The sequence below is a fragment of the Rhinatrema bivittatum genome, chromosome 8, assembly GCF_901001135.1.
Source record: "Rhinatrema bivittatum chromosome 8, aRhiBiv1.1, whole genome shotgun sequence".
NCBI classification, from domain to species: Eukaryota; Metazoa; Chordata; class Amphibia; order Gymnophiona; family Rhinatrematidae; genus Rhinatrema; species Rhinatrema bivittatum.
Window position 1 is genome coordinate 166,857,408 of NC_042622.1, and position 12,296 is coordinate 166,869,703.

At 47.0% G+C, this 12,296-nt stretch overlaps 1 protein-coding gene across 1 annotated transcript in view; it reads left to right on the forward strand.

The window, feature by feature from the left end:
* The window catches only part of TAOK1 (TAO kinase 1), a 422,716-nt gene that overhangs the window by 236,194 nt on the left and 174,226 nt on the right, over nt 1-12,296 (forward strand). Inside the window, exon 9 of the mRNA XM_029611182.1 lies at nt 2,941-3,034. Within this exon, the coding sequence (XP_029467042.1) occupies nt 2,941-3,034 (94 nt within the window). The remainder of the gene's footprint in view (nt 1-2,940; nt 3,035-12,296) is intronic.

The window sequence follows — 12,296 nt, forward strand, 5'->3', positions numbered from 1 at the left end:
ATTCTTACAGAACGGGCTACAGAAGGGGCTGTCCCTCAATTCTATCAAGGTGCAGGTGGCCACATTGTCATGCTACGGCTCCAAGAGCGAGGGCGACAGCATAGCCTCTCACCCGGATGTGTCACGCTTCCTGAAAGAAGTCAAACACATTCGCTCACCACTAAAGTAGCCGGTACCTCTTTGGATCTCAATCTGGTCCTGGATTTCCTAGCAGGAACCTCCTTCAGGCCCCTCCGAGGTCTGTCCCTCCGCCTGTTAACATTAAAGACAGCATTTCTGCTGGCGGTTTGTTCAGCCCGCCGCATTTCAGAACTACAAGCACTGTCCTGCCATGAACCGTTCCTCAGGCTCACCCCGGGATCCATCCAGCTACGCACGGTCCCTTCGTTCCTTCCCAAAGTGGTGTGTCACTTCCACCTTAACCAAACCATCTCGCTACCATTGCCGGATGTCTTGAAGAATTCTGAAGAAGCTCGGAGTCTACGCCACCTCAACATCAGCAGACTCCTATCCAGATATCTGGAAATGTCGGAACCCGTACGGAAAATGGACCACCTTTTCGTCTGCTCTGAAAGTGATCACAGCGATTTTTACGCTGTTGAGATCCAGAGTTAATTTCTGGCAAAATTGATGCGCTCTGCACTGCATAGATCGTTGAAATCTTGCATTGCTTATAGCCCATATATACAAAACTTTGACGAAGACATAATACTTACACATGCAAATACCCCTGATGCAGCCCTATTGAAAGAGGGCGAAACTCGGCTGGAGTCGGGCTCATTGCATATATTGGTTTCTACATAATAAAATTTTTACAAGATCGGACATTTGGTTGCTTATTGTGTACTGTTGCCCTCACGGCTTTATTAAGCAACCTTCCTTGCTGCTTTTTCAGTCCCACCTTTTCCTCCTTCACAAGGGGAAGCGGCCTCGCGGGCAACCATAGTCCGCTAGATCAAGGAAGTCATCAAGGCGGCCTACGTAGAAGCAGGCAAGCCACCGCCTCTACAGGTCAAGGCCCATTCTACCAGAGCCCAGGCAGTATCCTGGGCAGAAACCAGAATGCTGTCACCCGCAGAGATTTGCAGGGCGGCGACATGGTCCTCCATCCACACATTTTCCAGATTCTACCGCCTGGATGTTTAGGCTCGGGAGGACACGGCATTTGCAAGGGCAGTACTAAGTGGGTCAAGGGCAGCCTCCCACCTGGTTCGGGAGTAGCTTTTATACATCCCATTGGTCCTGAGTCCATCTGCTACACTCTAGGAAATGGAGAAATTACTTACCTGATAATTTTGTTTTCCTTAGTGTAGACAGATGGACTCAGCATCCCACCCTTGGCTGCCGTTACGCATGGAATTCGAATGATTCAAGGGTAAGCCATGTTTTCATTCACTTAGGACACCCACCCTACCGGGTGTCGACGCTTTCCGGTTGAGTACACTGGTGGTCTCCAGCTATAGTCAATCAACCAGATCAAGTTAATCAAGTTAAAAAGTTTAACCAAGTTATAAAGTTATCCAAGTTAATCAAATTAGTCAGTCAGAAATATATCCACATTGCTTTTCGAGGAGAATACTGAAGAGCTGCACTTCCTACAGGGGTATATGTACTAGGGGCTGATGTCAGATTGAAACCTGATTCGTCTCCAACTGCTATCAGAAGTACACTATACCCAACTGGTCCTGAGTCCATCTGTCTACACTAATGAAAACGAATTTATCAGGTAAGTAATTTCTCCAATTTTATAATGACAATTTTTTTTTTAGATGAAGGGTTTACTGTAGTTGTAGAAGTGTTTTATAACTCCATATTACTTAATTAATATTTCCTCCTGCTTTGGTATAAGCAATTATCCTTCATGCACTCCGAAGGCTACATTTTTGGTCTGATGTTTTGTATTGGTTCTTCCCTCATATTTGTTATGGATGCAATATTTGGTTTTTGAGAAAATAGTGTTCATGGCTAGTTAGTGTAAATCTGAGGTCATATGTTTGGAGAGACATGACATTTTGCTTCATCTGACTGTATCAGTTTGTTGAAAGCAACTGCTCATCTACTGGACATTTTTTAGAATAACTTAAATTCATACAAAGCATATGCTGGGCTGAGTTAGTTACTCTGTAGCATTCCTAGTCTCATTTACTTCCTCTTCTTGCAGAAAATGGTGTCCTTCTGTAAGGAATTCTTGTCTGTGAAATCACTTCTGGGGTGGGTTCATTCAGAGTTAGTTATCTACTTCCCTCTAGTGTATTAGAGGCATTGGCTGAAATCTCAGTGTGTGCCAGGAATGTAGTTACCTCATTGTGGTAACCACGCCCCTTTTCCAGGCCCTCTTTTGCTCAACTGAATTTTTGGATACTGAAGTGCTGGGCTAGTATCTTTCTATGCATCTTTCTTCCGACAGCAGAGGGCCCGTGGAAAGGCAAAGGCCAAAGATTGAATGGGCACAGAGGCAAAGTTATCCTCAGACCGCATCATTGGCAGAGTTTAGGCAGTTAGGGGTTTGGAGAAGCTTTCGCTGTCTTTGCCGTGCATTAGCGCTACATAAATTAAGGGATTTAGGGCTTGATCTTCAAGGCAACTCAGTTTTAAGTGCTTAGATGATGCTTTGAAAATCAATTAGGGATCTGTATGTGTAAAAGAATGTGTGAAACCCCATTCTGTGCATACTTTTACCTGCTAGTGCAGGGTTTCGAAAGTGTGCATGTAAATGAGCAAGCAGGAAGTTAAACCTTAGGAGCACATATGTGTACATGCATACAGGGACAACTCATGAATTGTGAAAGTGGATCTGTGTGTATAACTTCGCTGTTATAAAATTACCCTCCCTGTTTCTAATGTAAGTCTGATGCTGTTCATAAGCACTAAACTTTCACTTGTAAAATTAAAAGAAGGGTAATAAACATGAAATACATTTGATTTTTTTTTTTTGTTCAGCGGAAAGGAAACCTCCTTTGTTTAACATGAATGCAATGAGTGCCTTATACCACATAGCGCAGAATGACTCCCCAACACTACAGTCTAATGAATGGTGAGTACTATGAAAAGAGGGACTTGCCTTGTTATACTGGTGTCTTTATATGAGAGGACTCTTACTGGGAAGCTTTGTTTCTGTACCTTTTAATGAGGAATATTCACCGTAGGATACGTTATCTGAAACTACTGCCAAATGAGCTTAATTCAACCGAAAACGTTTCATGAAACTCTTACTTGGAATATTACATTTTGCTTCTATTTTAGTGTGATTTTCTTGCTTTGTCTGCAGTACAGTGAGCCTTATAGTGAAAGGTTAGCATGAGAAAGCAGTATTTGCTGAGCTTGTAACAACATCAGTGGGCTTGTTTCGTGGCTCTTTTGCTTCATTTGCTCTTCTCTGTAGGCTTCCTTTCTTGTTTGGACTAATGTATTTTATCATATATTATCTGATTTTTATATTCTGCTTTTCGGCACTTCATAGTGGATTACATTCAGGTACTGTAGTTATTCCCTGCCCACCAGAGAACTCACAATCTAACAGGGACATTTTTCAAATTGTGTTAGGGCATTATTGCGGGCATTAGGGTCCACGATAAAAAACGCATTGCGAGATGTGTATGCAAATTTTAAAAAATTTGGCAAAAGGGAGGTGTTTGGGCAGAGTTTATGAAAATGGGGGGTGTTTAATATTGCTTTCCTAGCGTGTAGCAGATGGACTCAGGACCAATGGGTATAGTGTACTCCTGATAGCAGATGGGAGACGGAGTCAGATTTCAAGCTGACGTCAGCCTACATATACCCGTGCAGGAAGCTTAGCTCTTCAGTATTTCGCCTTATCCCAGGACAAGCAGGATGATAGTCCTCACATATGGGTGACATCATCGATGGAGCCCTGACATGGAAAACTTCTGTCAAAGGTTCTAGAAACTTTTGACTGGCACACTGAGCCCACTGAGCATGCCCAGCATGCCATGATATTCTCAGCCACAGGGGTCTCCCTTCAGTCTCTTTTTTTTCCACGTTGCTGTTAGCCTCACGTGATAGGAGCTCTGTGAGTTTTTTCCCTCACTTTTTCCTCACAGAAAATACAACTTTTCAGTCACAAAATTGTCTACTCGGGTCTCCCTTCAACATACCATTCGGTGAGTACTTTTTGAGCAAGTTTTTCGGTCGATTCCTGTCCCTTTTTATTCGGTACCGCAGGCCATCGACCGTTACCTGGCCTATTTTTTCATCATGGCTTCGGGATTAAAAAAATGTCCAAATTGTACCCGATCAATGTCGATAACTGACCCGCATTACGTTTGCGTTTTCTGCCTGGGATCAGGCCACGATGTCAGTGCTTGTACAACTTGCACCCAGATGACACCGAAGGGCAGGCATGCCCGTTTGCATAAAATGGAGGAGCTGTTTAAAAAAATCACTCCATTGTCATCTTCGACATCGTCACCGAAGAAATCATCATCCTCTGAAAAACATCAAGGAAAGAAAAAGGCCGATGACTGTCCGTCACTGGCCCCATCCAGATCTTCAGTAGCATCTTCATCGATATCCACTAGGGAACATCGTGAAAAGAGATGCCATCGACACCGTTCTGTCTCCGTTCCATCGGAAGAAACGGCATCCGCATTGGTACCGAAAGACATCGAGCCAATGCCGAAGCGTGTCCGGGTACTAGAGCTGCCATGCCCCTCTGGACCCGAGATACCAAGGCGCTCTCCACCGGGATCGGTGTTAGAGACTGTGCCACCACGCTTAGTCGTGGAAGTGCCAGTAGCGCCAGTCTTACCTTCTCATGTGTCAGTGGATCCAGTCCCAGTCTCCAGGGAAGGAAATGACTTTCATGGTTCAACAAGCGATCGTCGAGGCTTTTAAAAAATTCCAGCCTCCTTCGATGCCAGCACCAGTACAATCACAGACACAGATACCGACGCCAGAACCATCGATCTTTCAGCCTCTGCTAAATAGAATAGACGCCTTAATCGGTGTTTTTCCAGCACCGACGCCGATGCCACCGATGGTTCCCCCGATGCAGCCATCGACACCATCAATGCCTAAACATCCACTGGTGATTCCTTCAATTCCAATTCCAGGCTCATCGGAGGACGATGGAAGGGACTCTGACTCCTTCCTGGGGCCATCGTATCTTCAACACCCCCATGCACCGGCATAACCTTCGATGCCACTCCTGGATCCATCGATGCCTTCACATCCCGGTCCATCGGACGATGCCGGCCATCGATTACCATCGATGCCTTTTCTGCCTCCGATGCCAAAGCAGAGTTCAAGTCAACCATCGAAGTCTGCTTCTAAAACAAAGCATCCTTTTCCAAAAGTCAACTTGGATCCCTCTGGATCACATTTCCAACTTCACTATAGTCCTTGGGAGGATGTAGACACTGACACTGATACCAAAGATTTAGAATCAGAACCTTCTCCACCAGAAGAGAGGAGGAAGTCCCCTTCTGAGGACCTATCTTTTACAAATTTCATAAAGGAAATGGCAGATACAGTCCCCTTTGAATTGCTTGCTGAAGAGGATACAAGACACAAAACTCTTGAAGTGTTACAATTTGTAGATGCACCAAAGGAGGTGATGGCCATACCCATTCATGAAGTGCTTCTGGAACTTCAGCATAGATTATGGGAACATCCTTGCTCTGTACCTGCTGTAAACAGAAGAACAGACGCAACATACCTGGAACAACATACCCCAGGTTTCCAGAAACCACAATTGCCACACCACTCAGTGGTCGTTGAATCGGCTCAGAAAAAAGCCAGGAAGCAAAAACCACACTCTTCTGCCCCACCAGGAAAAGAACAGAAGTTCTTAGATGGCTTAGGAAGAAAGGTGTTTCAGGGATCCATGCTGGTGTCTAGGATTGTGGCATACCAACTATATATGACTCAATATCAAAGAAACTTGTGGAAAAAAGTTCAAGATATTGCTGATAATCTCCCTCAACAGCAGCTGGCACTAAATAATTTGATTCCCAAAGGCCTCGAATCCGGCAAACACGAAGTAAGGGTGGCCTACGACTCCTTTGAAACATCCGCCCGTCTGTCAGCAGCTGGAATTAGTGCACGGAGGTGGGCTTGGCTCAAGGCCTCGGACCTCAAGTTAGAAGTCCAAGAGAGACTAGCAGATCTCCCATGTACTGGAGACAATCTCTTCGGAGAAAAAATTCAGGACACTGTCTCCCAACTAAAAGATCACCACGAGACACTCCGTCAGCTCTCCAGATTGCCATCGGATCAGCCGTCTTCAGTACGAAAACTCACCAGAAGGGATGCCAGGAGGCCCTTCTATAGGCCTAGAAGGTACTATCCACCTACTTCTTCAGCACATCCCTACCGTCCACCACAAAGAGGACGTCCACACCAGCCAAAGCAGACAAAAACCTAGCCACCTCCACAAACGGGTCCAGCAGCTGGTTTTTGAAGTACATCAAGAGAACAGAAGCCTCTCCATCAATCCCATGCCCCACTTACCTGTAGGAAGTCGACTCCATCATTTCAAACACCAATGGAGTCTAATCACCAAAGATCAATGGGTATTAGCCATACTGAATCGGGGATACCGTCTCAAATTCAAAACAATACCCCCGCATTCTCCACCGATCCCACTTTGGACAAGCAATGTCATCACATCTCAACTTCAAGTAGAACTCTCAACTCTGCTGACTATCAGGGCTAACAAACCAGTTCCCAGGTCTCAACAAGGCAAAGGGTTCTATTCCTGCTATTTCCTAATTCCAAAGAAAACAGGCGGTCTTCGCCCTATCTTAGACTCCACAATCTCAAATTTTTTCAAAAAGAAAAGTTTCGGATGGTATCCCTGGGAACCATCCTTTCCTTGCTTTAACGGGGAGATTGGCTCTGTTCTCTAGATCTTCAAGACGCTTATGCACACATACCCATTTCCACATAACATCGCAAGTACCTACGATGTGTCGTGGGAAAACATCATTACCAGTATCGAGTCCTGCCATTCGGACTCACTTCTGCGCCTCGAGTATTCATAAAATGTCTAGCAGTGGCTGCTGCACATCTAAGAAAAAACAGCATTCACGTTTTTCCCTTCCTAGACGATTGGCTAATTAGGAGTCCATCCAGGCAAGGAGCTCTGTCTGCCTTAAAAAGCACAATAATACTATTACATTCCCTGGGATTTCTAATCAACTATCAAAAATCCCACATCGAGCCATCTCTGCTCCTCACGTTCATCGGAGCAGACCTCGACACCACAGTGGCGAAAGCTTTTCTTCCAAACGACCATGCCAACAATCTAGCACACTTGGCAAACTCAATAACCAACTTCCAGTTCGCCTCTGCCCATCAACTTCTAGTGCTACTAGGACACATGGCCTCTACAGTACATGTTACCTCTATGGCTAAGTTAGCCATGCGAAGAACTCAATGGACTTTGAAATCTCAATGGTTCCAAGCTTTCCAACCACTGTCGTACACAGTTCAAATCACCCACCAATTACGCCTTTTGTTCCACTGGTGGACAAATCAAACTGCCTTGAAAGCTGGTCTCCCATTCCAGCAATCAACTCCGCAAGTCATCTTGACCACGGATGCCTCCAACTTGGGATGGGGAGCGCACGTCAACAACCTTCAAACACAAGGAACGTGGACTACACTCGAACTGAAGTGTCAGATAAACTTCTTAGAACTTCGAGCAATGCGTTATGCCCTTTATGCCTTCAAAGACTGCCTCTCAATCAAGACTGTGCTGATACAGACAGACAACACAGTAGCAATCCAGTACATAAACAAACAAACAGGGAGGCACGGGCTCTTATCTGCTCTGTCGCAAAGCTAGAATGGAGAAGATGGGACTCCTTTTCCATGCTCATACTCCGACGCCATCGATTGCATCGACGTCATCGGAACCGGCACCGTCGAAGTCCCATCGTCATCGACAGCCTCCCGGTGACCGTCCGCCATTGACGTCTTCACGGCCATCGACGCCTGTCCCTTCCCCCGAAGATCGAGGGGATCGGAAAGACAAACATCGCCATCGACGTCATAAGTCTCGGACCGTCGAGGAATCGAAGTCATCGACCTCCGTGCTGTCCGAGCCTCCGTCGAAGAAGTCTCGACCAGAAGTGGCACCGTCCATTCCTGTCTCGCAGACACCGAGGCAACCCTCACCCCTCCGGGGTTTGGGAGCCACAATTCCACCGGTGACGGTGGTCCCTCCGGCTCAGCCTCAGCCTCCCTCTCCCGTAGAGCCGGGTCTTGTTACCCCAGGTCTCCGGGTAGAACTGGACCAGCTGGTCCAGGAGGCCATCGATAAGGTGATGCTACGGTTCCAGACTCCTTCGGCACCGACCCCGGCACCGAGAGTGGAACCGGTCACCGACCCGATTCCAGCAGCACTGGCACCGCTGCTTGCTCGGATGGAAGCGCTTATGAATGCCCTTCCACCGGCAACACCCGGGTCACCGACAGCCTTCTCATCAGGTGGGGAAACACCGTACCGAATTCCTCCTTCGGGGGTAGTTCCATCGGTGCCTTGTCGTCCCTCGCCACCGATACATTCCTCGGGGGTGATATGCACATCAGCTCCACCGAGATTTTCGATGCAGACACCGATTCCTTCGATGCCGGCACCGATGCCAGCACCGATTCCATCGAGGAAATTCTCGATGCCCCCGGTATTTCCTTCGAATCTCTCGGAGCCTCAACCGAGGCCTTCAGGTATACAGCCCCCTCATGGTCCTATAGGTCAGCAGCCTGATCCTTATGACACCTGGGGTGATGATACCTCTACTGACACCGATGATTTGCCTTCACCACCCTCTCCTGCGGAGAGTAGAAAGCGTTCTCCCCCTGAGGACCTCTCTTTCATAAATTTTGTGAAGGACATGTCTGAGTTGTTCCCTTTTCAGCTTCAATCAGAACAAGATGACAGGCACCAGATGATGGAGTTGCTCCAATTCTTGGATGCCCCCAAAGTCATCACCTCTATTCCAATTCATCAGGTTTTTCTGGACCTTCTAAAAAAGAATTGGGAATCTCCTGGTTCTGTTGCTCCAGTGAACAAAAAAGCTGACTCTACTTATCTTGTACAGTCAGCACCTGGCTTTCAGAAACCACAATTAGATCATCACTCTGTTGTGGTAGAATCAGCTCAAAAGAAAGCTAAAAGATTAAAGCCACATTCTTCCATACCTCCCACTAAGGAAAATAAATTCCTAGATAGTATAGGTAGGAAAGTATACCAAGGAGCTATGCTAATTTCCAGAATAGCTTCTTATCAATTTTATATGACCCAATACAATAGGGTCATCCTGAAACAGATGCAGGAGTATTCAGATGCCTTACCAGAGCAGTTCCAACCACAGCTTCAGTCCCTACTAAATAAAGGGTTTGAAGCTGGGAAGCATGAAATAAGAACAGCTTATGACATCTTTGATGCTTCCACTAGACTTTCTGCTACGGCCATCTCTGCCAGACGCTGGGCTTGGCTTAAGTCGTCTGACCTTCGCCCGGAAGTTCAGGACAGGCTCTATGATTTGCCCTGCCTAGGGGATAATTTATTTGGTGAGCAAATTCAGCAAATTGTTGCAGAACTGAAGGATCATCATGAGACACTTAAACAGCTCTCATCTATTCCTTCTGACTTGCCTTCTAAACAACCATTTAAGAAGGACTCAAAAAAGTCATTCTTCCGTCCACGGAAGTATTATCCCCCACTAGCCAAGTCTAGGCCTGCGAGGCCTTACCATAAAACTCAGCCTCGTCAGTCTCGAAAACAAAAACCCGCAGCAGCTTCACAACTTGGCACTGCATCGGGTTTTTGACTTTCAATTAGAGAGCAGATGCCAAATCCCTCTTCCAACTATACCAGTAGGAGGTCGGTTAAGCCACTTTCTAGAAAAATGGCAACATATCACCACAGATCAATGGGTGATAGCGATAATTGCACAGGGTTACCACCTCAACTTTCTGACTCTCCCTTCGGACTCCCCACCCCTGCAGGTGTGGAGACTCACCGATCACTCTATTATTCTAGAGCAGGAGGTTTCCCTTCTCCTCCAGTCAAACGCTATAGAACCCGTTCCTCCCTCACAACAAGGACTAGGGTTCTACTCCAGGTACTTTCTCATCCCAAAAAAGTCAGGAGGACTTCGACCAATCCTGGACTTACGAGCCCTCAACAAGTACCTTCACAAAGAGAAGTTCAAGATGGTAACCCTGGGCTCGCTTCTCCCTCTGCTGCAAAGAGGGGACTGGCTATGCTCTCTAGACCTAAAAGATGCCTATACTCACATTGCGATAGCTCAATCTCATCGCAAATACCTCCGTTTTTTAGTAGGCCGAAATCACTACCAATACCGAGTGCTCCCTTTCGGCCTGGCATCCGCACCACGAGTTTTCACCAAATGCCTTGTGGTGGTTGTAGCTTTTCTCAGGAAGGAAGGTGTCCACGTCTACCCCTACCTGGACGATTGGTTAATCAGGGCCCCAACCCAGCAAATTGCTCGGTCCTCCCTGACCCTAACAATTCAAACTCTGCTTTCTCTAGGGTTTCTTGTCAATTACGAGAAATCCTACTTAGTCCCATCTCAAACCTTATCCTTCATTGGGGCAGGCTTGGACACCTTACAGGCAAAAGCCTTCCTTCCTCATCCACGGGTTCAAACCCTTGTGTCCCTAGCTCGCCAGCTGCAGTCTCAACCTACAGCTACAGCTCGCTACTTCCTCATTCTACTGGGACACATGGCCTCCTCAGTTTATGTGACTCCCATGGCCCGTCTGGCCATGAGAGTCACACAATGGACTCTGAGATTGCAATGGACCCAAGCTGTTCAGCCTCTGTCCTCCATTGTTCGCATCACCGATGCACTCCGTCTGTCTCTTGCCTGGTGGACAAATCAATTCAACCTCCTACAGGGCTTGCCTTTTCTTCCACCAGACCCTCAGGTAATCCTCACCACCGACGCTTCCAACATCGGTTGGGGAGCCCATGTAAACAATCTACAAACTCAAGGATTCTGGTCACTAGAGGAAGCCAAACACCAGATAAATTTCCTGGAGCTGCGAGCAATTCGCTATGCTCTCAGGACCTTTCAGGATTGCCTATCGAACCACGCAATCTTAATTCAGACGGACAACCAGGTGGCCATGTGGTACATAAACAAGCAGGGAGGCACAGGCTCCTTCCTTCTGTGTCAGGAAGCTGCGCAGATTCGGGCAGAAGCCCTCTCCCACTCCATGTACCTCAGGGCCACCTACCTGCCGGGAGTAGACAATGTATTGGCAGACCAGCTCAGCCGTGTCTTCCAACCACACGAGTGGTCACTCAATCCCTTGGTAGCGACCTCTCTGTTTCACAAATGGGGTTATCCCCACATAGACCTCTTTGCGTCTCCTCAGAACCACAAAGTAGACAATTACTGCTCTCTCATTCGGAGCCAGCACTCTCGGCCGAGGGATGCATTCTCCCTCACGTGGACAACCGGTCTGCTCTATGCATTCCCTCCACTTCCTCTTCTGTCGAAGACTCTCGTGAAACTGCGTCAGGACAGGGGAACTATGATCCTGATAGCACCGCACTGGCCACGCCAAGTGTGGTTTCCCATACTCCAGGATCTCTCCATCCGCAGGCACGGACGGATGCCTCCTCCATCCCAACCTCCAAGCCTTGTCCCTGACGGCATGGGTGTTGAAAGGTTAGTCCTTCAGCCATTTAACCTTTCAGATTCAGTTTCTCGTGTCCTGATCGCTTCACGAAAGCCTTCCACAAGGAAATCTTATTCCTACAAATGGAAAAGGTATACATCATGGTGCACTTCTCAGTCCCTTGATCCCCTTTCCTGTCCAATCTCTAAATTCTTGGACTATCTCTGGCATCTATCAGAATCAGGTCTAAAGACTTCTTCCATTAGAATGCATGTCAGTGCGGTAGCCGCCTTCCATAAAGGTATCGGGGGTGTCCCTATTTCAGTACAACCCCTTGTTACACGTTTTCTTAAAGGATTGCTCCATTTGAAGCCACCTTTACGTCCTCCGGCCCCATCTTGGGACTTTAACCTGGTTCTTGGTCGCTTTATGAAACCACCTTTCGAACCTCTTTCCTCCTGTGACTTAAAATATCTCACATGGAAAGTATTATTCCTTTTGGCTATCACTTCAGCTCGCAGGGTTAGTGAATTACAGGCCCTAGTTACCTATCCGCCTTACACTAAACTCCTGCAGGACCGGGCGGTACTCCGCACTCACCCTAAATTCTTACCTAAGGTAGTTTCGGAGTTTCATATAAATCAATCCATCATACTACCTATATTCTTTCCCAGGCC